Source organism: Nicotiana tabacum, chromosome 23, assembly GCF_000715075.1.
Source record: "Nicotiana tabacum cultivar K326 chromosome 23, ASM71507v2, whole genome shotgun sequence".
Taxonomy (NCBI): Eukaryota; Viridiplantae; Streptophyta; class Magnoliopsida; order Solanales; family Solanaceae; genus Nicotiana; species Nicotiana tabacum.
The window spans coordinates 5,317,309-5,344,942 of record NC_134102.1 but is presented as its reverse complement, the minus strand read 5'-3'; the positions used below and the strand labels follow the sequence as shown (position 1 = coordinate 5,344,942).

The 27,634-nt window shown below is 38.3% G+C and overlaps 1 protein-coding gene across 1 annotated transcript; it reads left to right on the top strand.

Moving 5' to 3' along the window:
- Positions 1-13,892: 13,892 nt before the first annotated feature.
- Positions 13,893-18,592, top strand: LOC107777431 (E3 ubiquitin-protein ligase WAV3-like). The gene is made up of 3 exons (XM_075246478.1): positions 13,893-14,550; positions 14,636-14,725; positions 17,037-18,592. The coding sequence occupies exons 1-3, from the start codon at positions 14,395-14,397 to the stop codon at positions 18,390-18,392; spliced, it is 1,602 nt and encodes a 533-aa protein (XP_075102579.1). The 5' UTR covers positions 13,893-14,394; the 3' UTR covers positions 18,393-18,592.
- Positions 18,593-27,634: the final 9,042 nt, after the last annotated feature.

The window sequence follows — 27,634 nt, the reverse complement described above, 5'->3', positions numbered from 1 at the left end:
TTTTCCATTGCACAGTTTATCTCACTAATGTCTTCTATGTTTGGTCTTTTTTAATTCGAGTAAAAAGCATTGCAGGTATGTTTTTTTTCTTGTTCTGTTACTAAGCGAAAAAAATGTCTATTAACAGCAGAGAATGTTTTTCTACTTGTCTCCGTTTTACAACCTGTTTATTCTTATGGTCTTCCTGCATTTTAACTGTGCTTGGTTTGGTGTAAATATCGGGTGCAGATAAAGTAAATACCGCGGTAGACGGTTCGGGTAGTAGAGTTAAGACAACTGGATATTACATTCCGCGTTTGTCCTGTTTTTCTTTTTTATCATCAGAAAGTTTTCTTCAGCTTGAATTGGAGTATGTTATTGTGTTTAATATGGAAAGGTCACCTTCTCATGAATTTGACAATTAATCAGATCTTAACTTCCCAATTATCATATGCTTGTTATTTGAAAACTTGATTTAACTACCCTCTCTGCCACAAAATATTCCAACATAGCAACCTCTTTTTTTTTCTTTTTTAAAACACTGAGATTTATGTTACAAAATATATACTTCTGAATAGTGTAGTTATGGGTTATTACTAAAAGTTTATAATGTGATACTAGTTTAACTACAAAAATATCAATATAAGATTGGCAAATGTTATACCTCAAACCACAAGAGAACTAAGCGTCACAAAGGTAGACCTAGAGAAAGGTCTATCAAATTATTCTTAATTGTTATATATACTTGCAGTAAAAGCATTTCATTCAAATTTCAGGTAAGTTCCCACTCATATGTTTCAATTTTGACTGAAATAAAGCCAATAGCCAATATTGCTAGGTTTTTTTATATTATAAGGTTATACACTTTTTCAATTAGTTGGAATATGTCAAAATGGACCATATTCATTTCTTTTTTGTTTCTTTTATTTGTAATTACTTTTTACCCTTTTTTTTGTGTGGCTAAAGTGAAATATAGTGACACTGGTTTTCCAGATGTGTTTTATAAAATTTTGAAGACGGGTCTCTTCTTTTTTAATTTTTTTGGTGGCAAAAGTGAGTTATAAAGTTAAAGTAAAATCATCCTAGACATGCCATGGGCCAGTTTTGTTCCCCATCTCTGTCACATGTATAAGCTTTAAACATGATAAGACGACCAAAAAAGTTTCAATCATCTTGATACTGTGCTACAGTACAATAGTAGGATTGTTTTCTTCACTGTAAATATTTGCTCACACTCGGAATTTATGTCAAATCAAGAAATTTAATATTAGTAGCTACATATTTTACTATTTTATTCCTAATATTTTTGGTAATTCTTGAAATTCTCTTTCCCAAATAAGACTCCTATATCCCTCTTCATTTCACTTCTGTCATTCATCATTTTTCTTGTTAAAAAAATATTTTTAAATTTATACTTTTATAAATAGCTGTAAGGGTATGTCAACCATTTTATTTTAAAAAATAAAAAATGAATAAATATATATTTGTACATGTATATATATGTATGTATGTATGTATGTACTTCTTTACCAAAAGCACATTAATATCCCATTTGGCCAAGTTTCTAAAATTTGCTTATTTTGAGAAGTGTTTTTAAAAAAAAAAAATTTCTCAAAATACTTTTGGTGAGAATCGGTTTGTGTTTGGCTAATTAATTTGACAAGCACTTTTGAGCAATAATTAGTGTTTGACCAAGCTTTTAAAAACTGTTTTTAAGTGTATTTTTTTCAAAAGTGCTTCTCAGAAAAGTCACTTCGAAGAGAAGTTACATTTTTCTGCTTCTCAAAATTTGTTTCTCCTCAAAAACACTTTTTTTGCCTTTTAAAAACTTGGCCAAATACTTCAATTTTTGGCCAAAAGCACTTTTGGTAAAAAATAAAAGCCCGGCGAAACAGCTATAAACCTGGCTACACAAATGATAAACCAATTCATAAGACAATAATTTCAAATTCAAACTTCAAATTCAAAGTCGTGATCGTGTCTGTTCCCTTTTCTTTTCGTTTTAATCAATCTTTTTCGTTTTTCTCAACTATCCAGCCTTTGCGCTTTTTTATTTTGACTTTCTTTTTTGTACTTCCTTTGGTCCTTTCAATGTACCATTTACTTAAATTTAATTAAATATTTGTTTATGTGCACACTCAGGTTTTATATATATATATATATATATATATATATATATATATATATATATATATATATATATATATAAATTGACAGAGTAATGAATTTAATTTATATAAATTGACGTGTAAAGAATTTTTATACTATTATATTATTCTTATATGTTATATTAGATATTTTATTTTATTTTCAAGATAGCAAATCTCACTTTTTATAAAGAGTTCAAGTAAAAGTATTATAAAATCTGGCCAAGGTGACTTTTGTGATAAATAGAGCAAAGTAAAATAATTTTTGTGTAACAAAAAAAAGAAAAATGACTTTTAGGTAATGAACACAAAGTTGAATGATTTTTAGGTAACAAAAAAAAAAATAACTTTTGCATAATGAACATAATTTGTACAGCCTTTTAAATGTCCAAGCACTCGTTAGTAAGTTGTGCGTTTTATATTGGTCAATGTGACCCGTTATTTGAAATTTAGGTCTTGTTATATTTGTCAATATTGTTTTTATATTGGTCTTGTTATTTGAAATTGGTCAATGTGAGCCGAATAAAGGGAACAATGATAAGGTACAATAATTCAGTTATTTTAATTTAATAAACTATACAAGTATAAAATTTTCAAATAAAATATTAGGACTATGGTCCATGAATTAAGTACGACACAAATTAAATATGGTCCTAGTTCTCCGGTGACGTCTATTATCCACAATTCTATAAATCAATAGATATTATTTGTATATTTTTCAGCACAACCTTTCATGAGGTTTTGGCAAATGAGCAAATTTTCTTGCACTTCACGCTTTGATCAAGTAGAAAGAGCATAACTTGTGATATGTCTGTTAAGGGGTGGTTTGGCAGGAGGTATTAGAAAAATTAATGCAAGCATTAGCTCTATGCATTACTAATATCTTGTTTGGTACATTTTTTCAACCTATGTATAACTAATACTTGTATTAGTTATACATCTGTTTATCCGAAAAATCGGATATAGTTGAATTTATAAGTAATTCTAAGGATTTATGATATAGTTTGACATAAATTGCACGTAGAAGTAAAAATGTTTAGATTCTTGGCTATAAAAACGGGAGATAAATTATTGAACAAGAAGAGTGAGCGTGCTGAATAAAACAAGCTCAAGAGATTTATTCTTCAATAAGAGAAGTAGTATTTTCTTACAATGTGTCCACCTTTTTGTGTGCTTACAAGGATCTCCTTTTATAGTAGAGGGATCTTACTTTATTTACAATAAAAAATATATAGTGGAGAACCCATGATGAATTATCTCTTCCTCGATTCCCGCCAAGATTCTCTCCTCTAGTGCGGTTGCAACGACTCTTGTCTGCGAACTCGATACTGGCTCGAGCTCGGTATTGGGTCGAGCCCTCGGCCTTGGTTCGAGTTCGACATTCGGGGTGAGTGTCAATCGGTCTGTGCGTCTCCGACTATCTTCACGTTGCCTTGCGGTTCGTTTTGGTCATGGGCTTGATAATGATACCGAGCCGACTCCTCGATCATCTTGGAGCTCGAAGCTTGTTTGTACTATCTTCGAAACTCATCTCGAAGTCTCACTTCGGTCGCTTACCATTCGAACTCGATCAAACGTACGAGGGCCGGAATCTATTTCGACCGTATACAGATAGTCCCCTCGTTTCTCAGGAAGAATGTGGTGAGAAGCGATATGATTTTCAACGGCTCGATCGGGTTATAAGCTGACGTTTTCACAGGGCTCGATCATGATGTACGTGATAGTTGTCCCGTCGATTTAGTCTTTCAAGGTATTTAATGCATGTCAAACGGTGGTTGGCCACCGCTGATACTGAACCGCCACGGTATAAACCTATAAATAACCCCTCCATTTATCATTTACCACTTTTACATCTTCAATCTTCCAAATTTTCTTACTCTTTCTGCCTCTATTTCGCCGCTTGTAGAGCCACCTTCACCAGCATTTGGCACCATCAACCTTTCATCTTCCTTTGCTTTTCTTTCTCTTATATCAATGGCAAAAACTTTCAAAACCGTACCTCAGAAGGAGAAAGCTTCCTCTTCACGGCCATCCGGCGATAAGGCGTCGGTGGAGTCGCATCCCCACGAGTATGTTCGTGGCCCGTGTACTCTAAAGATCAATTTTAAGGTTGAAAAACCTTCGTTGGTTCCGGGTCGATGTGAGCATGTGTCAATGTACACGTGCTCGATAACAGAGGACCATCTCGAGGCTATGAGGAAAGACTGCAACTGGGGTCCCGAGGTTGTGTTGCAAATTTCTCTTCCGAAGAGAGCATCATCACTCATGTGGAGGGGTTTTTAAGTGTTTATACTTACCCCTTCACGTTGGGCCCCGTCGACCCAATGATCATTGATTTTTGCAGAAGATATCAGGTCACCCTCGGTTAAATTCATCCTTCTTTATGGTGCATAGTAATCTTACTTTGCTTCTTCTCCAACAAGGTCAGGGGGCTGGATTTCACCTTAAATAACTTCATACGATTGTATCAACCTCAAATCTTTCGAGGACTAATCAAGCTCCAACATCGGGCATCGAAAGCTTTAATGTCGATCATCGACGAAGACAAAGAATAGGGGTTGGATGGGCCGTTATATTCGGGTGAGGACCCGTGACCTTATCCCGGAAGAGAAGATGTTGTTCCCCGAGGAATGGAATTTCGACCGTAAGTGATTTTCATACGGCGTTGCTTTTCGTATCTTTCTCTGATTCTATCTGATATCTTCCTCCAATATACAGTTTCCCCTTGGATGCCACAAGCGGTACCCGATCTCGAGGATTGGGTTCGGAAGTTAGCCTCGACTTCCTCTTATGCCGAACGCGCTTGGCATGATTTGGCGAAAGATAGGTGGGAGGCCAAGAATCACAGTAAGGGTCACTTCTCATGTTTTTCGAAACGTTCTTTATGCTCCATTCGTTACTGACTTCCTTTCATGCAGACGTAACCAAGGATGCCGTTTTGAGGGCTCCAAGTGGTGAGGAAGGAACCAAGTCCCCGGTCCCAAAATCGGAGAAAGATAAAAAGCGAAAAGCTGTCTCTCGGTCAGAGGACCCCAAGCCCAAAACTCGAAGGGTGAGGAGGAAGGCAATCGCTCTTTCAATGGACTCGGTCCAACGACTGAGAGAAGAAGAAGAAGAAGAAGAAGATGCTTTGGCTTTGGTGATCCGATCTACGAAAGCTATCGAGGTCGCCAGACCTTCTGAGCCGATGACGGCTACACCGGTCGGGGCCGGTTTCGATATCCCAAGTCTCGACTAGAGCATCCCGAGCGATTTGCTCGGGACCATGATAGTGGGTCATTTGCCTTCTCTTTCGACCTTTTCTGAGGAGACGTTAAAGAAAGCTCGAGAATTAAAGACCCCCCGATATGGCCGGAGGTTCTAGTGTAGGGGATCCTTTTCGGGATTGCTTTACTGGAGTCGATGATGCCTCCGATATTAGTGACGCTTCTCTTCTCCTAGAAGAGGCCCAACGTTTCATTTCTCGGGTAATGATTTTACTACGCTTGGTTTCTTCATTCTTTTTAAAACCTGACTTGTGTTTTTTCCCTTCCGTGTAGGCCATTAACAAGTTTTGAGCCGACCTCAGTCAGTGTGAGGTCGAGCTTCAGAAGATCTCGGGGGAGAGAGATGCTCTACGGCTTCTTTGCGACCAAAATGATGAGGTTATAAAGGACCTCCAAGCAGATTTGGCTAAGGCTCATGAAGAAGAGGCCGAACTAGATAAGCAAGTGAGCCTCGTCCTGTTAGAGTATGGGTTTGACCCAACTGTGGAAGTTAACCCTTCGTTATCTCAGCTGCAACAAAAAGGTTGAAAAGATCGGGTTGCTTCGGGAAGAAGTCGATCAAATCAAGGCCGAATGTGATCGGTGGAAGGAGCCTATCGATCGCCTGGCTGCAGAAAAAGAAACTATCTTGGCCAAATTATCATCGGCCGATGTTCAGCTTTGAAGCGTCAAGCAAAAGGGTTCGGCTCATGCAAGAGGATCGAGGAGCTTGAAATAAGGCTTGTTGAGGCCAAGGCGGAGATTGAGTCATCGAAAGTCATGGCGTACAAGTCCATTGTTGTGTATCGGGTCGATGCCGAGGCTGCTCAAATGGAGGCAAGAGAGGTAGTGGCTATTGCCTACACTCGAGCACATTGGGTTTCCGAGCTTGCTAAGTGTCGATCTCGGAGGGAGACACTCGGGGAGATATACGCTCGAGGTTTCGATCTTGCTAAAGAGATAAAAAGGGCCAAAGAACTCAAAGCTGATGCTGAAGCCTTGCCTTCTGATGGCGATGATGATAATGGTAGCAAGAGCGGGTCCGAAAATGAGGGGTGGGGGTGGTGGAGAAGAGACCGCTCTCGATGATAACCCAGAAGCTTAGCCCTTAGCTTCTATGTTGCATTTATTCATGTAAACAATCTTTGTATATCTATACAAATTTCTTTTTCTTTTACTGACTTGCTTCTGCTTTCTTGCCTCGTGAAGATTTCATTCATGCCTTGCGGATGTTTTCATAAGGATTTAGGTGATTTCATCGAATTCGGCCTTCGTAGCCTTTATGGCCGAGTGAGTGTTTGCTCGAACTCAAAATAAAAGTAGCCCACATGCTTAGTATTCAAGTGAACGTTTCGAACTCGAAGTAAAGTAGCCATTAGGCATAATGGTCAAGTGGGTGCTTGCCTGAACTCGAAATAAAAGTAGCCCACATGCTTAGTAGTCGAGTGAACGTTTCGAACTCAAAGTAAAGTAGCCCATAGGCGTAATGGTCGAGTGGGTGCGTGCCCGAACTCGAAATAAAAGTGGCCCGTAGGCTTAACAGTCGAGTGAATGATTCGAACTCGGACTTAAAGTATCGTAGCCCGTAGGCTCTTTATGATCGAGTGAGTGATTGCTCGAACTTGAAGTAAGATAGCCCTTGGGCTTTAATAATTGAGTGAGTGATTGTTTCGAACTTGAACTCAAAGTATCTTAGCCCGTAGGCCTTTTATGATCAAGTAAGTGATTGCTCGAACTCGAAGTAAGATAGCCCTTAGGCTTTAATAATTGAGTGAGTGATTGTTTTCGAACTCGAACTCAAACTCAAAGTATCTTAGCCCGTAGGATTTTTATGATCAAGTGAGTGATTACTCGAACTCGAAGTAAGATAGCCCTTAGGCTTTGATAATTGAGTGAGTTATTGTTTCGAACTCGAACTCAAAGTATCTTAGCCCGTAGACTTTTTATGATCGAGTGAGTGATTGCTCGAACTCGAAGTAAGATAGACCTTATGCTTTAATAATTAAGTGAGTGATTGTTTCAAACTCGAACTCAAATTATCTTAGCCCGTAGGCCTTTTATGACCGAGTGAGTGATTGCTCAAACTCGAAGTAAGATAGCCTTTAGGCTTTAATAATTGAGTGAGTGATTGTTCCGAACTCGAACTCAAAGTATCTTAGCCGGTAGGCTTTTTATGATCGAGTGAGTGATTGCTCGAACTCGAAGTAAGATAGCCCTTAGGCTTTAATAATTGAGTGAGTGATTGTTTTCGAACTCAAACTCAAAGTATCTTAGCCGGTAGGCTTTTTATGATCGAGTGAGTGATTGCTCGAACTCGAAGTAAGATAGCCCTTAGGCTTTGATAATTGAGTGAGTGATTGTTTCGAACTCGAACTCGAACTCAAAGTATATTAGCCTGTAGGCTTTTTATGATCACTTGTATCAAAAATTCTTTTGATGGTGGTTGGCCTTTAAGTCTGTTTGAATCATGAAGCAGGAAGATCTTTTCAAAGTGTGAGATATTTAAAAAAAGAAGTTCTCCTTTATAATTCATTATACATGTGTTTGTATCTTGTGCCAGAGTTCGAGCCAAACTACGCAGGCATGGTCCGTTTTGACCATTTGGCCCTTACACTTTTCTCTATCGAGACCTTGTTCGACATGAATTTGATATGAAATAACTTTCTTGTGCCGAACTTGATTTATTCGATTGGTAGCCCCCCATTATTTGAGGTTGATTACGAAGGAGCCTCAGATACTATTAATTTGTCCTCGGGTAGCACATAGTTGTTGTCTCGTTAAAAACCTTGCCGGAAAAATACATTTGGGATAAAAGCCGAACTAAGGAAAAAAGAGTACAATACGTGCTTTGAAATCAGAGGTCTTGATGTTTTTTGTCCAATTCCTGCAATGAGTTAGTGTAGAATATACGTATATAGACGATAGAGAAGAGAAAATCATACCTTTCAATAATATCGTTTGAGAAACGATATGTTCCAATTGTTTGTTAATGGTTTTCCATCCATTGCTCCAAGTTTGTAAGACCCTTTCCCGACTATATCCAGGACTTGATATGGTCCTTCCCAATTTGGGCCGAGCTTCCCTTCATTAGGATTTCGAGTGTTGCTGGTGACCTTCCTTAGGACCAAGTCCCCGGCCTTGAAATGGTGGAGGTTGGTTCTTCTGTTGTAGTACCTTTCGATTCGTTGTTTTTGTGCAACTATTCGAACCAGTGCCGCTTCTCGTTTTTCATCTAATAATTCGAGGCTAGTATTCATTGCCTCGTAGTACGATTCTTCCGATGTATGTCAGAACCTTGCGCTTGGTTCCCCGACTTCGACCGGAATTAAAGCTTCGGAGTTATACACTAAGGAAAATGGAGTCGCTCATGTACTGGATTTAGATGTTGTTCGATATGCCCAAAGGACTTCGGGCAAAATTTCTCTCCACTTTCCTTTGGCTTCGTTCAATCTTTTCTTTATGTTTTGGATGATAATCTTGTTCGTTGATTCAGCCTGTCCGTTTCCGCTAGGATGATATGGTGTTGACAATATCCTTTTTATTTTATGATCTTCGAGAAATTTTGTCACTTTACCGCCGATAAATTGCTTACCATTGTCACATGTTATTTCTGTTGGTATACCAAATCTACACACGATGTGATCCCAGATGAAATCTATAACCTCTTTCTCTCTTAGTTTTTCGAATGCCTGTGCTTCAACCCATTTAGAGAAATAGTCAGTCATAAACAAAATGAATTTAGCTTTATCTGGGGCCGATGGTAGAGGGCCGACGATATCAATTCCCCATTTTATGAATGGCCATGGAGAAATGACTGAATGAAGCTACTCTCCGGGCTGATGGATCATTGGTGCAAACCTTTGACATTTATCACATTTTCGAATGAACTCCTTAGTGTCATTCTCCATGCTATCCCAGTAGTATCCTGCTCTGATGATTTTGCAAATTAGTGTTTCGGAGCTGGAGTGGTTTCCACAAGTGCCTTCATGGACCTCACGTAAAACATAATCGGTGTCTCCTGGTCCCAAGCATACTGCCAGTGGTCCGTCGAACGTCCTTCTGTACAATGTTCCATCTTCAACCAACGTGAATCGAGTAGCCTTGGTTCATAGAACCCTCAATTCTTTAGGGTTCGATGGGATTTTTCCGTTCTTTAAGTATTCAATATACTTATTCCTCCAATCCCAGGTTAAGCTTGTGAAATTTATCTTGTCATTCCCTCGCTCGATTATAGATCTCGAAAGTTGAACGACAGTCCCCGAGTCGATCTTATCTTCTTCGACTGATGACCCCAGATTTGCGAGTGCGCCGGCCAAGACCCGAGATGCGGGCACAACTTAATTTTGTAAACCGAACTTCTCCACTACCCAAGATCGGATGATATTCGTAGAGCTACCTGGATCCACTAAGACACGCTTAACTTGAACTTTATTTAATAGGATAAAAATTACCAGAGCGTCGTTGTGAGGTTGAGAGATGCCCTCAGCTTCTTCAATTCCGAATGATAAAGTGCCCTCGGGTACATAACCTCGAGTTATTTTTTTCCCTGCGGCCGGTACCTTGCCATATTTGAGCACGAGTCCCTGTGGAGTATCGACCCCATCGATGATCATATGAATGAGATGTAGAGGTTCCTCTTGTTTATCTTTTTTGCTGGCGTCCCTTTCTCTGAATTGATTCTTGGCTCGGTCAATGAGGAACTCTCGAAGGTGGCCCTCATTGAATAGACGGGCTACCCCTTCTCTTAATTGTCTGCAATCCTCGGTCCTGTGGCCATGCGTACCATGATACTTGCATATCGAATTCGGGTTCCTTTGGGAAGGGTCGGTTTGCATGTGTCTAGGCCACCTAGTATCTTTGATTCTTCCGATCGCCGATACAATGCCCGATGCGTCGACGCTGAAATTGTACTCTGATAGACGAGGTGCCTCTACAGGATCGACATATTTATCAAAGCCACTCTTGCTCATAAGCCCCATAGAATTTTGTCCTCGATCACTTCTTTGATTGTTCCGAGCGGCATTGCGCGTTGATCCGTTGTTCATTCGATCTGCAACGTACAGTTGATATCGATCTCTGTTCGACCTTTGCTCTCTGTCGATGTCCCTATGGTTTTTAATAGCTATCCTGTTCTGATGCATGGATTCGGAAGGAGCTCCCAACTGGTTGTCTTCGACCCTAATTTTTGACTGATATCGGTTGTGTACATCCGCCCAAGTTATTGCTGGATAGTCGATCAAATTTTGCTTCAGCCGACGTGATGCTACTGAACTTTGCTCGTTCAACCCTTGGGTGAAAGCTTGGACGACCCAGCCGTCTGTGACTAGTGGCAATTCCATGCATTCCATTTGCAATCGGGACACGAACTCCCTCAGCATTTTATTACCCCTTTGTTTTACTTTGAAGAGGTCCGATTTCCTTATTACAACCTTTATGGCACCAACATATGCCTTTACAAATGAATCCGCTAACATGGCAAAAGAATCGATGGAATTTGGTGGCAGATTATGATACCAAATCATCGCTCCCTTCGAGAGGGTCTCTCAGAATTTTTTCAATAACACAGATTCGATCTCATCATCTTTCAAATCGTTACCCTTGATGGAACACGTGTAAGAGGTGACGTGTTCGTTGGGATCGGTCGTACCGTTATATTTGGGAATTTCGGGCATACAAAATTATTTGGGGATTGGTTTTGGGACTGCACTCAAGGGAAAAGGCTTTTGTACGATTTTTTTTGAATCCAGCCCTTTTATCATTGGTGGAGCTCCCGGGATCTGATCGACCCTGGAATTATATGTTTCTACTTTTTTTATCGTTGGCTTCGACTCGTTTTGTGAGTTCCTCGAGCACTTTAGTAATTTCGGGAGTAGTCCCCGATTTTTGCTCGTTTGACTTCACTATGGCTGGCTCCGTTCTGTGGGTGATTTCTTGAAGCGGATTGGACTCCGACCTGCTTTGTACCTGAGTTTGGCTCTGCAACTGAGCTATCATTATTTGCTGGGCTTGTAACATCTCGAAGATCATCTGTAAGCTGACTCCAATCCTCCACATTATGGTTGTCTCGAGCTACGGATCGAGTACCGCCCTGAATGCTTTTTTTCGGTTCGGAACGTTGGTTCGCCTCAAGAGCCACTTGTGAATTGACATCTAGCGGTACTTCGACTCGAGCTTCAGTGACATCATTAAGTGGCCTTCCGGCCTTGGGTATCAAGTTGTTGGTTTCATCTTGAAGGCCGGTTTCGTGATCGATAGGTAAAGCCATCAATCGAGGGTTTGCCATTGCTGATTCAAAGTTGTAAACTGGTGTGTATTGCAGATTTGTATCAAACAACCACTGTTACCCTTAGCCCCACGGTAGGCTCCAAACTGTTTACCCGAAAAATCAGATATAGTTGAATTTATAAGTAGTTCTAAGGATATGTGATATAACTTGACATAAATCGTACGTAGAAGAGAAAATGTTTAGATTCTTGGCTATAAAAACGGGAAATAAATTATTGAACAAGAAGAGCGAGTGTGCTGAATAAAACAAGCTTAAGAGATTTATTCTTCAATAAGAGAAGTAGTCTTTTCTTACAATGTGTCCACCTTTTTGTGTGCTTACAAGGATTCCCCCTTTTATAGTAGAGGGATCTTATTTTATTTATAATAAAAAATATATAGTGGAAAACCCATGATGAATTGTCACTTCCTCGATTCCCGCCAATATTCTCTCCACTAGTGCGGTTGCAACGACTCTTGTCTGCGAGCTCGATACTGGCTCGAGCTCGGTATTGGATCGAGCCCTCAGCCTTGGTTCGAGTTCGACATTCGGGGTGAGTGTCAATCGATCTGTGCATCTCCGACTACCTTCACGTTGCCTTGCGGTTCTATTTGGTCATGGGCTCGATAATGATACCGAACCGATTCCTCGATCGATTTTGGAGCTCGAAACTTGTTTATACTATCTTCGGAACTCATCTCGAAGTCTCACTTCGGTCGCTTACCATTCGAACTCGATCAAACGTACGAGGGCCAAAATCTATTTCGACCGTATACAACATCATACTTGGTATTATCCTATGTATAAGTAATGCATAGAAAACCATGGCATTAGTAATACCAAGGCTACTAATGTATGCATTAGGTTGGTTAAAGACAAAATTATCCTTAAAATCCTTTAAAGCTTGAGAATATGAAGGGCATTTTTGTAAACAACTATTTTTCTTAAAAATTATGCAATGCATTATAATTTTAATACACCACACCAAATAGTAGATAAAAAATAATATCTATATAACTAATGCTTGCATTACTAATACACATTATTCCACACTATTCTTGTACAACCTACCAAACGACCCCTACGTGTATGTCACATAATTGAATATTATCGCCTTTCGGTAATAAAAATCTAATATTTAAATGGAAAAAAGGTAAAGAACGATTTCATTATCCGCCAAACATGTTAACTTAGTAAATTTCTCGATTATAAGAAACAAGAGCGAGCTTTCTTTTATTATGGACTGGTGGTCCCTAAGAAGAGATTCAGAGATATACATTTGGAGTAATTCATAACCTCCCAAGAGAAAAAGACGTTCAAATGTACATATATTAGTCAAAATTTATATTTGTAAATGTACTAAATTTATATTTATATTTGTATACTCTTTTTATCTTTCCCGCTTCAATAATTGAAGCATAGAAAAAAAGAAGAAGCTGATTCTACGTGTCAGAAAAAGACCAAATCACCCCTCTGCTAAAGATAAAAAGGACAGTCCGGCTTCCCAGGACCATAATTATCTATTGTACGCGGTCTTACCCTGTATTTTTGCAAGGGGCTATTTTCACAGCTCGAACTCGTAACCTCCTGGTCACATGACAACAACTTTACCAGTTACGCCCAGTGGCAAACCCAAGATTGTGTGCAAATGAGTTCAATCTTAGAAGTACATAACTTTAGTCGTAAAATAATAGTTGTCAAGTGAGTTTAAATAAAATATTTATACAAAATTTATGCAGATTTAATCGTAATCTATACATATACACTCAATATTATTTTTTGACAAAGTAATTTAGTTGAACCCGCTTTTCATCACGTGCGTCCGCCCGCCACCGGTTACGCCCAGGCTCACCTTCTCCCTCTGCTAAAGATGAATTGAAATAATCCTTCATTACAAATCAGGTTGAAGCTCCATAAGTATCAAGACAAAACAGACTACTTGCCGATGCGAAGAACTAAGGCACGTTTGGCCATAATTTTTATTTTTTTTTACCTTTTTTGGAAGCATTATTTGATTATGAAAATTTCAAATTTTACTTGAAGTCGAATTTCGAAATTTTTCAAAAATTCACTTCAAATCCCTCACAAAAATTTAATAACACATCCAAATTATATTCATATCCAAACAGAACTTTAATTTTCAAATATCACTTTCACTTATTTTTTTTTTACCATTTTCGCTGATAAAATAGAAGCAAGTTAAAGAAAGATAAATTGAGCAGGCAGGGCAAAAGTAAAAGTGCTAAAGGAAAAACGTGGGGTACTACTACTCAATATACCAGAAAAAGAAGAAAAGAAGAATGAAGGCCAAAATCTCGAGGGAGGAGTGTGGACTGAACAGTGACCAAAAATTTTGAGCCTTTGACTGAAGGAGAGAGAGAGAAAGAGAGGGAAATGGGGACACAAAACACAAAAGCAGAAAATTCAGAGTTGTTGAGTGAGACACTAAAGTAAAGGACCTGCCACTGCCGTTGCCCCCATTATTGATATAACTGGCAGCCATTCCGAATTTTAAGCCTTTACTTATTTTGTGTGTTTCTGCTCTCTCTCTCTACCGTTTCAGTGTTTGTGTATTTCACTCAATTCCACAGTGAAGTATAGGTGGTTTCCGGTAACGAATATGGCCGGAGAATCTGTGTGACTGTGTTTGTCTCTGTTTTCACTCTCTCTTTCTACCGTTACTGGCTATAGCTTTTCAGTGTTGTGAAATTCACACACACACACACACACATAGTGAGTTTTAATATTGTCGCCGGTAATGGGTATGACCGGAGAATCGTCGTCGTCGTCGTATTCAGGTAAGCTGAAGAAAGCAGCAAAAAAGATATTAGTTCAAACATGCGGCTCTTTTCGCTGTAAATACCCTCAAAGTTCTCCTCATGTCGCCGACGACGACAACAACAACAATACATCTGTAAGTTTATTGAAATTCGTTTAGTTTCTAAATTTCATGCATTTGGTAATTTTAATTCTATTTTCTTCTTAATTGTTCTGTGCAGGTGTTTGCTTTTCCTGAGCTGTTGAAGAATCATACTTCTGTAATTAAACCCTCACAATTTGATTCTACTACTAACACACCTTCTAACAAGGTAACCCTTTTATATTTTTCTGCATCCTCAATTTCTTAATTTCTTACATCTATTTTTCTGGTTCTTACATTGTTATTATCACTTTCTGGCTATTGTTGTCGATATTTAATTGTTTTCTATTCATCCTCTCGAGCCGAGGATCTTTCGGAAGCCTCTATACCTTCCCATGGTAGGCTAAGGTCTGCCTACACACTAACCTCCTAGACCATACTTGTGTGATTTTTGTTATTGTTGTTGTATCCTCAATTTCTTAATTTCCGACCTGTTCTTGTTATTTTTCACAGTGAATTGTAAGTTTTGATAGCAGATTAGTTACCATTTTTACCAAATTACCAATTGATGCTTATCAATAGATTTACATGTAATTAATGACTTTAATACACTGTTTACTGTTATGTACCAGTAAAATTAGCTTGTCTAAGCTAGCCTTTGATGTCCTTTCATTACAATATCCCCAAATATTTAATTCTACTATTAAGTACACATTGTAGTTCTAGCATTCATTAGGTTTCTTGAGATTCTTCTTTCTTAATTGACCTTAGCCTTATAAATGTTTAAATCCTCAATGTCTTGGATGTATTCTCAACATGAGAATCAAAGCTGTGAGTTTCATATGCTACATTGCCATGAGCAAAAGAATTTCTTTTCTAGAAATTTTCAGATCTATAGCTCGCGGATTCGACCTGTGGAATCAACCACTATACTTCTGTCAAGATAGGCTGCCTATATCGAGAGGCGGACCCAGGATTTGAGCACGGCGGGGGCACCACTGTGTGCTAATCACTAGCGATAAAATTCGGCGTGCAACTCTTTGAAAACTTAGTGATTATAATGATTTATCGTCCACGTATAAACAAAAGAAGTTATAAAGAAAAGAAAGCACCAAACAAATAGAGATTTCTTCGCAAAATGGGTGCTATGGGAAGGAAAATGTTTGATTAAGCATGTTTCGCACTTTAAAATTTCTAGTTTTTTAAAATAAAGGGCCAGTGATCAAAAGGGCATTCAAACTTTAAAGAAATTAAGATTAATGGTATGTTAATAGTAAAAAAACTAAAGAAGAGTCTTAAACTCTTAGTTTACACAGCCGAGCGAGAGTCAAAGCGATTGATGAAGAAGGTTGTGGCGTAAGAATTTGTATTTTTCTATTTGTGGAGTGATAAGTTGCAATTTGAAGCTTTTAATTTTAAGGGATGAATTTGAATTTTTTTAAAAGTAAGTTGACCATTATGTATTAGAAATTAGAACTAAACTATAATTGAATTCAAAAGAAAAAAATAAAATAATTTGTAATTAAGTATGAAAGTATGTTGTATTCAATTAACTAAAAAAACTAAAGATGAGATTCGAACCCGGACCATCCAGCAAACAAGGGAATTGAATCGCCCAACATAACCACTTCTTTCGTTCGCCTCTTAGTGTCTGGGTGCACAACTAAAATATTTAAGGGGTCCTATATAAATGTACAGATATATATAACGTATATATACAAGGTTTTTTCCGAGGCTAACGGGGTCCCGTGACCCCTCTACACACAACGTAGGTCCGCCTTTGCCTATATCACTCCCCTTGGGTGCAACCCTTCCCCGAACTCTGCATTAATTCTTTATGCACCAGACTGTCCTTTTTTTGGAATTTCAGATATTACATATTCCTTACACACCCACTCACCTTTCCCAGGACAAAATTGAAAAATTACTATTGTTTTGTATTAAGGTGAAGAAACTAAGCATAATAAGCCTGTAATAAGTCAAAAGAGACCAAAAAACTCAATTTTTCATGGAATACATCCTTCATGAAAGAAACCTTTGCATCCTTCGTTAAGTCAATATGAAGTTCTACTACTTGAGGTTAAACTTAACTAATCACTTTATAAGATAACACACCTTTTTTTTTTTTGAGGGGGGGGGGGGTAGTTGGTTCATTTAAGAATGAGTTATGAGTTTTTATTTGTTCGATAAATGAGTAATAATTCTGTGCCATCTGATTAAACATTCCATAAAGGATTGTTCTTGCAGGACAAAAGGCCTCAAGTCTTTTCTTTAAAAGATTATATATCTGGGATTTTCTTTTTCCTTTGTTATGTTTAAGAACTGGTGTTTTTCTTTTTGGTGTCAATATGTTCAATGTTGCTTTGTTACTGCAAAGAATCTCCAAGGTCCTGCATGGGAATGGTTACTATTATGTATTTATGAGTTCCATTCTGTTGGTCTTATGCTTTCCCATCACCTAACAATTGGATGTAGTCCATACCATTTATGATCCATTTGTAATTTAGAAAACTGATGCTTCTCTTTCTATTGTCTGGCAGAACTTTTGTCCAATATGTCTGGATCCGTTGACCTATAGCTGCGACAGCAGCCCAGGACAAGCTATATTCACAGCGCAATGCTCTCATGCTTTTCACTTTGCTTGCATATCATCCAATATCCGCCATGGCAATGTTACTTGCCCTGTTTGCCGTGCACATTGGACTCAACTACCTCGGACATTGAAGATGCATTATTCTGCTCACAACAATCAAGCTGATCCCATTCTCCAGATTCTTGATGAATCAATTGCTACTTCGCGGGTACATAGACGTTCCTTTTTGCGCTCTGCTCGCTATGATGATGATGATCCAATCGAGCCTGACCGTACATCAGATCTTCACCGTCTACATCTGTCTTTGTCACCTATCACTCACGGTACCTCTATGTTTGATCCTTGCTCAAATCCAAAGTCTGGCTTTAATTCATGCCATTATCCTCAGCATTGTCTATCTAGTTCTTCTTCAGAGTCTTCACATCCAACAGCGCAACATTTTGCCGAAAGCGGGCAGACCCCTATTGTTTCCACATCCTCTAGGAGAGCTTATCTCTGCTTAAAATTGGCACATCAGCCAGCCACTGACTTAGTCTTAGTTGCAAGCCCAAATGGACCTCACCTAAGGCTTATGAAACAAGCCATGGCATTGGTGGTATTTTCACTCCGACCTATAGACCGCTTGGCTATTGTTACCTACTCTTCTGCCGCAGCACGTATCTTCCCCCTCAAGTGTATGACCTCTTACGGGAAGCGGACAGCACTACAAGTGATTGATCGACTGTTTTATATGGGCCAAGCTGATCCAGTAGAAGGACTCAAGAAAGGAGTAAAGATACTAAGAGAGCGCACCCACCAAAATCCTCATTCTTTTATTCTGCATCTGTCTGACAATCCAACAAGATCTTTCCATGGGTTTCACTTGGAGCTTCCTATTACAATCCATAAGTTTCATGTAGGATTTGGATTTGGCACTTCAAATGGGTTTGTCATGCACGAGTTTGAGAGATTTCTTGCTAAAATATTAGGCGGTGCGGTTAGAGAAATTGCATTGAGGATTGGGCAGGACTCTAGGATTATGAGAATTGGAGAATTACGAGGGGGTGAAGTGAGGAGAATCCCGTTGCTTTTGGAAGAGTTGGACCAGGTCCATGTGGTGTATACCTACATTGATTGCATGATGGATGACTCTGTTAAAACAGGGGAAATTGTAGTCAGAATTGGTGATAGGAAAGAACTGACTGATGCTGTTGACACTTTTGAGACCATAGACGGAAGAAGTAGCAGTGTTGAGAGCTGGGAATATCACGATCCGTTCATGGCTAGAAGATGGGCTAAGCGTTTGCATGGCTATAGGATATGATGTTCACGACTTTGATTCCTTACCCTGAAGTCCTTGATCCCGTCACTCCGATCTCTGGGGATGATCTATTAATTGAACAAAGATTTTTTTTTTTTTTTGAGAATCTGCAAATTACGCGGGATCTTGAAATACACGAATAGAGGTCTTGTATATCTGTGTTCCTACTTTTTCTGTTAAGGAATCTTCTATAGTTGGGTGCATTGTTATGTTTTTTTCTCTCCAAATTTTGCAGCATTTATGCTCTTCATGTGTTAGCATACCCGTTTTATGCTGACTATCCCTTTCATCTTCGTGCTTGGCTGAAAATGAAAACATTTAAAAACTCAAAGAAGAGAAGTCCAACTATGTTTACGCTTGTTTTCAGCCTACCTCAATTCTTCTCTTCTCCTTTATCCAGGTTTTGGCCCGGCAATATGAGCAAGCTCACACATGGTAGACTGTTGAGCTGTTTGTTGTATTTATTTCCCATATCCATTTGAGTTTCAGGTGGTCACTGCCTATTGTGTTCTGGTGATGAAATTATAGGCAATTTTTGATATAAGGAGGCCATCTTTTGAAAATTCCCAAAAGGAGGATATAAAGGTGTTTTTAGATATTGGTTAATGTGTTAAGTGAAACTATTGTTATTTCCCTGTTAATGTGAAACACGGTTTAAGTTTTCTTGATTCTTATTTAAAGTTCCCTCAATCATGTATCTTAGGACATATTAATATTTTCATATTTTCGTGTGATATATAGTCCATGGCATCTGCATGAATTGCGGCGATCGACCTCGAATCTTCTAAAATTTTGCGAGCCCATAAAAAACGACCTAATGAACAATAGTCATCGTTTCAGCATGATCATTCCAAGTTTTTTGGTATTTTAGGACATAAAACAGGAATTTAGGACGATTCTCAAATTTTAGTGTGCTATAATCCACGCTATCTGCATGAATTCAAGAGACCATCCCTGAATCTCCTAACATTTGGCGGGCCCATTAAAATTGACCTAATGAACAATAATCATCGCTTTGCCATGACCGTTCCTCATTTTTTGGCATTTTAGGGCCACGACACAGGAATGAAGGACGATTCCCATATTTTCGTGTGCTATCCATGCCATCTGCATGAATTCTGGCGATGGGCCCCGAATCTCCTTAAACTTTTGCGAGCTCATCAAAAATGACATAATGAACAATAGTTTCTCTTCGCAATGACCGTTCCTCATTTTTTGCGTTTTAAGGCCATAAAACAGGAATTTAGGATGATTCCCAAATATTCATGTGCAGTCCACGCCATTTGCATGAATTCTGGCAACCGGCCCCGAATCTGCTAAAATTTTGTGGGCCCATAAAAAGCGAACTAATGAACAATAGTCATCGTTTCGCCATGACCGTTCCTCGTTTTTGGCGTTTTATGGCCATAAAACAGGAATTCAGGACGATTCTCAAATTTTTGTGTGCTCGCCATCTGCATGAATTCGGGCAACTGGCCCCGAATCTCGTAAAATTTTGCAGACCCATAAAAATGACCAAATGAACAATAGTCATCGCTTCGACTTGACCGTTCCTCATTTTTCGGTGTTTTAGGGCCATAAAAGAGATTCTGGACAATTCTCTTTTCGTGTGCTATAGTTCACGCCATATGCATGAATTCGGGCGATTAGACCCGAATCTCCTAAAATTTTGCGGGCCCATAAAAAATAACTAATGAACAATAATCATCGCTTCACCATGACCGTTCCTCATTTTTCGACGTTTTAGGAGCCATTAAACAGGAATTAATGACGATTCCCAGATTTTCCTGCGCTATAGTCCACATCGTCTACATGAATTTGGGTGATCGGCCCCGAATCTCCAAGAATTGTGCGGGCCCATAAAAATGACCTAATTAGCAATCGTCGTCGTTTAGCCATAACCGTTTTTCATTTTACGTCATTTTAGGGCTTTAAAATAGGAATTCATGACGATTCCCAAATTTTCTTGTGCTATGCCGCGCCATCCGCATGAATTCTTGCCATAACCATTGCTCGTTCTTTGGGGGTTTAGGGACATAAAACAAGAATTTAGGACAATTTTCAGTTTTTCATGTGTTATAGTCTATGCCATCTACATGAATTCGGGCGAACGACTCCAAATCACCTAAAATTTTGAGGGCCCATATAAAATGACCTATTGAACAATAGTCATCGTTTTGCCATGACCGTTCCTCAGTTTTTGGTATTTTAGGACCATAAAACATGAATTCAGGATGATTCTCACATTTTCCTGTGATATAGTTCACGCCATCTACATGAATTCGAGTGACCGACACCGAATTTCCTAAAATTTTGCGGGTCCATTAAACACGACCTAATGAATAATAATTATCGTTTTGCCATGTCCATTCCTCGTTTTGGCATTTTAGGGCCATAAAATATAAATTCAGGACGATTCCTAGATTTTTGTGTACTATTAATCTACGCCAGCTGCATGAATTCGGGCGACCGACCCCGAATCTCCTAAAATTTTGCGGGCCCATAAAAAATATATAATAAACAATAGTCATTGATTCGCCATGATTGTTCCTCATTTTTTGGCGTTATAGGGCCATACCACATGAATTAAGGACGATTTCCGAATTTTCGTTTGCTATAGTCCACACCATCTGCATGAGTTCGGGCGACCGACCTCGAATCTCCAAAATTTTGCGGGCACTTAAAAAACGATATGATGAACAATATTAATCATTTCTCCATGACCGTTCCTCATTTTATTTTCGTTTTAAGGCCATAAAATAGGATTTCAAGACGATTCTCAGATTTTCGTGTGTTATAGTCTAGGCCATATGCATGAATTCGAGCGTCCGACCCTGAATCTCCTAAAATGTTTTGGGAAAAACAAACGGCCTAATGAACAATATTTAACACTTCGCCACGACTATTCCTCATTTTTTGGCGTTTTAGAGCCATAAAACAGGAATTTAAGACGATTTCTAGATTTTCGTGTGCTATAGTCCACGCCATCTGCATGAATTTGGGTGATCGACTCTGAATCTCCTAAATTTTTGTGGGCCCATAAAAATGATCTAATGAACAATAATTATCGCTTCACCATGACCGTTCCTCGGTTTTTGGCGTTTTGGCGCCATAATATGGTAATTCAGGAGAATTCCCAGATTTTCATATACTATAGTCCACACCATCTATATGAATTTGGGGAGACCGGCCCCGAATCTCCTAAAATTTTGCGAGCCCATAAGAAACGACCTAATAAATAATAATCATCGCTTCACCATGATCGTTCTTCGTCTTTGGCATTTTAGGGGCATAAAATAGGAATTCATGACGATTCCCAAATTTGCGTGTGCTATAGTCCATGCTATCTACATGAATTCGGGTGATCGGACCTGAATCTCCTAGAATTTTGCTGGTTCATAAAACAATGACCTAATGAACAATAGTCATCGTTTTGCCATAACCGTTTCTCATTTTATGGCATTTTAGGGCCGTAAAACAAGAATTCATGACAATTCTCAAATTTGCGTGTGCTATGCCGCGCCATCTACATGAATTCGGATGACCGGCTCTGAATCTCCAAATTTTTTTTGGGCCGATAAAAAATGACCTAATGAACAGTAGTCATCGCTTTGCCATGTCCGTTCCTCATTTTTAGGATTTTAGGGAGTTAAAACAGGAATTCAGGACGAATCCCAGATTTTCATGTGTTATAGTCCACGCCATTTACATGAATTCAGGTGAATGACTCCAAATCGCCTAAAATTTTGCGGGCCTATAAAAAAAGACCTAATGAATAATAGTCATCGCTTCGCCATGACCGTTCCTCATTTTGTGGCATTTTAGGGCCATAAAATAGTAATTCAGGACGATTCTCAATTTTTTGTGTGTTATAGTCCATGCCATCGACATGAATTCGGGCGATCGGCCTCGAATCTCTTAAATTTTTACTGGTCCATCAAACACGACTTAATGAATAATAATAATCGCTTCGCCATGACCGTTCCTCGATTTTGGCATTTTAGGGCCATAAAATAGGAATTTAGGATGATTCCCGTATTTTTGTGTACTATAGTTCACGCCATCTGCATGAATTCAGGCAACCAACCTTGAATCTCCTAAAATTTTGCAGGCCCATAAAAAAGACCTATTGAACAATAGTCATCACTTCTCCATGATCGTTCCTCATTTTTTGGTGTTTTAGGTCCATAACACAAGAGTTAAGGACGATTCCCGGATTTTTGTGTGCTATAGTCCATGCCATCTGATGAGTTCGGGTGACCGGCCTCAAATCTCCTAAAATTTTGCGGGCCCATAAAAAATAATCTAATGAACAATGTAATCTCTTAGCCATGACTGTTCCTCATTTTTTGGCATTTTAAGGCCATAAAACAGGAATTCAAGACGATTCCCAAATTTTCGTGTGCTATAGTCCACGCCATCTGCATGAATTCGGGCGTCCGGCCTCGAATTTCCTAAAATTTGGAGGCCCATAAAAAAATGACCTAATGAACAATAGTCAACGTTTCTCCATGACTGTTTCTCGTTCTTTGGTGTTTTAGATCCATAAAATAAGAATTCAGGACGATTCTTAAATTTTTCGTGTGCTATATAGTCCATGCCATCTGCATGAATTGGGGAGACCGGCTCCGAATCTCCTAAAATTTTGTGGGACCATAAAAAATGACCTAAAAAACAATAATCATCGCTTCGCCGTAACCTTTTCTCGATTTTTGGCATTTTGGCGCCATAAAATGGGAATTCAGGAGGATTCGCAGATATTCGTGTGCTATAGTCTTTCGCTCCCCGTTTTCTCATGAAAACGGGTTTTGACATGTGTCAACTCTTTTAAATGGGTATTAAAAGAGAAGAGTCGCCACCTAACGGTTTAAGGTACGTTAGGGCACCTATTTGCAAATAACTTTTTTTTACTAGTCAACGCCGCCAAAGATGGGGTAAGGGCTCAAATTATCTCAAAGAGAAGGTGTTAGGCACTCTTCGAGGTCCACAACTGTGGTTCCCGGCTGAATTTTATACTATGTGGATTATATCATTAATATAGGCGAGCATATAAATAAAGGAAACTATGAAAGTTGAAATTCCTATTATAATGTAAACCAATGTAAGAAAGAATTATTAAACTATATGAATAATTGATACAAGGTTTAAAGACCATAAAGACTACAACTGCGTTGGTCTATATTTAACGACTAAATATTTTAGCAAGCATATAAGGGAAAGTGGGGGGGGGGAATTCTAAGTTTTTTAGCCTAAAGGATCACCCCGTGCAACATAAATAATACTTCACAACTCCCTTTAGGTAGGAGTTGCTCATATTATTTAGCAGGCACAGACTATCATCTCCTACTATCCGATTACTATGTTGAAGTTGTTTACTTCGAGGCATTCTAATTCATTTCTAAGTCGTACCCTAAGCGTGCACTACCCGTCCCACGCCTATGATCCATGAGGCTTTGGACCTAGTATTTAGGTGGTTCTAGACTTCACTTAGGGTCTCAAAATGATAAAACTAGCCCACATTCAAAAGTATGTAATACTACACATAGTACAATTAAATGCTCAAATTAACCTCCACACATATCAACAAAGGCAAGCAAACAGATTTCAGATTATGCAGTGAGGAATCGTGAGCAATTTTAGAATCAAGATGGTATAAAAGTCGTTCAAACCTATAGGCATGACTTCTATGTGACCATATGGCTTAATAAAATCTCATGGGAAGTGTTGCTACTCAGATTACATATTATAAGAATTATTAAAGTCTATAGACATGATCTCTAAGTGATACGCGCCTGGGCAGTGAAGCCATTGGAAAACTTAGAATTACTCATTTTGATCCGATTGGTATGCTTTCTAAGCGAGTACCTATAGGCAGTTTCTCTAGTAGTTGATATTCGAACACAGATTCGCCATGCTTATTCCTATATGCATGTTGTCTAGGCGGGCAATGTGACAAGAACAAAACAACAATTTGATTAATCAATTAAGGCCCTATGGACATGGTATATAGATGAGTATCGATGGAAGCAAATCTTAATTACTTAACACGATCCTATAGGCATGTTATCTAACAATCACACATCAATAGCATAAGTTGTGAGAATAGTCAATGATGTTTGAATCCTATAGTCATGCTATCTAATAGTGTATAGAAATAAAGCATGTGAACAAGGGAAATACTTATATTTTTAGACATGTTTCTGATGTTAGCAGGTAACGCAGTTATGTTCCTATAGGCATGCTTTCTATCATTGTATGGAAAATAGGATATGTCAAAAAAGTAACAAGTAAAGCAATTAAACCCTATAGGCATGTTTTCTACCCATTCATGTGAGAATTAAAGTGCCATATCCCCCCTTTTTGCTAATTTCCACATCTGGTTTGTTTATAAATTATTACAGGCCCAAAATAATGAATACAAGTACAAATATTACATACTGAAAGACTACATGCCCAAAAAACAGAGCCGCCCCGAAAGAGAAATAACCCAGTATTGCATGGGCCTTCAGCAAGCTCACTTTTCAAGCGAATAGTAAACCCATATCCAAGCACACCTCAAATAGGAGAGTGTATCAATTGCACAACTCGATGCCACACATGAATTCATACCAGGCTTAGATGGAGGAACCATTTAAATACTCAACCACATGAGTTAACAAACCATACATGGCAACCAATTGACATCTCCAAAGTCTATTAACAGTAATACCTCATAGGGATATGAGTACATAAACATATCGGAACTTGTTTTTTAGAAGCTAAGGGGACAAGATTAGTCAAACAAGGGGGCTTGAACATGCCAACTAGGTGGACCAGCGAGAACCAGCTTTAACATGGCAAGTTTGACATAGAAAACTAACACCATATTGCGCAATCATTTAACAAAGGGAAGGGTATAGCATGCTAAACACAAAGACACATTAGGAGGACTTAAGAAGTAGGTCTATTGGGTTAACAGGGTAAACACACACATGCTAAGTTTCCAGAAATCAAGTTTAGCATAAGGTATTAACTAGAATTAGTCAAAAAAGACTTTAGACATATGAGCCTTAATCATAGCAGTTATAGTCAGATGTATAGCAATTTCACATGAAGATTTATAACATAGGAGCCTAACATGATCACAAGCAGTACAACAACAACCTAATGGCATGGTCTACAATAGACCACAACAGTGCCAAAATCGAAAGAACTCATGAAAGCATATCAACTTAAGAGGAATAACTCATGCCAGTTACACATACATAAGAGAAGGAGCTAACATAGAAATTTTCCCTAGAAGCAATGCTAAAGACACAAGATTAACAAATCAAACATACATTAGAACTTAAATGGCATGGAAACATGTCTTAGCTAATCAGTACAACCTCAGAAACTTAGCAGGTTGGACAAGAATAACTCAACAAGGTCTGAAACACAAGCATTGATTTATCACAGAGATACATGACAAGGTAAGGAACACACATCAGTTTACCAGTAGCACGTTTGGGCTAATAACATGATCAAGAGTTAACTCTAGAAGAATATTAAGTTTCATATGAATTGTTTAACAAGTATTAAAATAGGTTCTGGGCATGATTCGACTCTTCACAAGAGTAGAGAACAAGGCAAGAAGTTAAATTCAGCATAAGCAACAATAATAAGCATTCGAACACATACAATAGAGCAAACAGTCTTAAGAAAACAAAATTAAGGCTGTTTGTTGAGCGTGGGCAAGTCAAATAGGCAAATTCGATTACTAGAAGGTATATAGCCTCAAGAAGAGCTTTAGAGCATATAATAGTATGTCGGTTCATAAACAATCTCAGAAAAATAGAAATGCAGAACAGGAATTCAAACGAAAAGAGAATGAAATTGCAAGTGTCATAGGTACTTACCAGTTACTAATTGAAAAATGAATAAACAAAGAACAATTTCAGCAATATCTCGAACGTCAGTAGCAAACGAAGAGTAGAACCCCAAAATCTCAGTGCGTCAGAGTTCGCAAGGGTTTCGGATGAACCCCGGGTAGTGCTCGCACTGAGAAAGGTCGAATAATCGAATTCCGGTGGTCTTGGCTTTTAGTCGGCCAAGAGTTTAAGTTTCAGAATAGTGTAAGGCGAGAATAAAAAAGACAATAGTAATTTTTTAGCAATTCCCCGGTCCTCTTAAGGGGAAATTGGGGAATGGTTTATATAGTAGTCGAAATCAGGCAACTAAACAAGGAAACACAATAAATCAAACAATAATAAGGAAGGGAGAGCGTGCAGAATCATTTAAGAGACAAATTAGGAAAAAGAATCAGGCAAACCCTAATTTGACTAGAATCAAAAAATTGGTTGAGTATCTTTGTGAATCTGACCCATATGACCTTGCCGTGATGCATATAGACGACATATCATCCAAATTTCGAAAGGTGAAGCCGATTACCCTTGATTCAGAGACTGGTATTTGGCAAAAGTGAGGCAAATACTAAGTAACACCATTATCTTGTAAGTAGAAATGAGGTAACGCGTAAAAGGTAAGAGAATCACAGAAAGAATCCACGATTTGATCGGATTTGGAGAAGTTTTAGGGAGGCGGCTAGGGTTTGTGAAGTGAGGGAGGGTTTGAGAGCATATAAAGGTGGCTGCTATAGAGGAATGGGTTAGGGTTTTATGGTTTTGTTAATTAAAAGAACTTAGGTGAACGAGGGCCGTTGATCTTGAGAGATCAGCGACCATGATTTGAGGATGAACGGGGTAGGTCGTTTAAATAGGTACTGACCGGATCAAATTAGAGGGTCGTTTGGCTTGGGCTGGGGTGTTGGGCTAATGATTTGGGCCAAATTTGGTCCGAAATTAGCCCTATGTTAGGGCTATAAATTAAATATACGAAATTCATTAGAAATCAATTATAAAAATGACTAATAAATAATAAAATTATTATTTGTGCAGTAAAATACTTGAAAATAATAGCTTAATATTATAAAAATATAAAAGTGCTATTTTAACATAAATAATATAATAAATATAATTATGTATAGAATATTGGCTGTTATTACAAAATTGTGTAAATAACTTTAGAAATACAAATATAATTATATAAAATAAAGTAAAATATTATAAAACATATATGTGAATTAAATAATAAATTAGGATGATCGTAAAATAATTTAAAGAGATAATTAATAAATAATCAAGTAATTTAGATGCAAGGAAATCAATTTTAAATCTCTAAATATTATGAAAAATTAAAGGAAAAAACTTGTATAACTCTTGTTAATT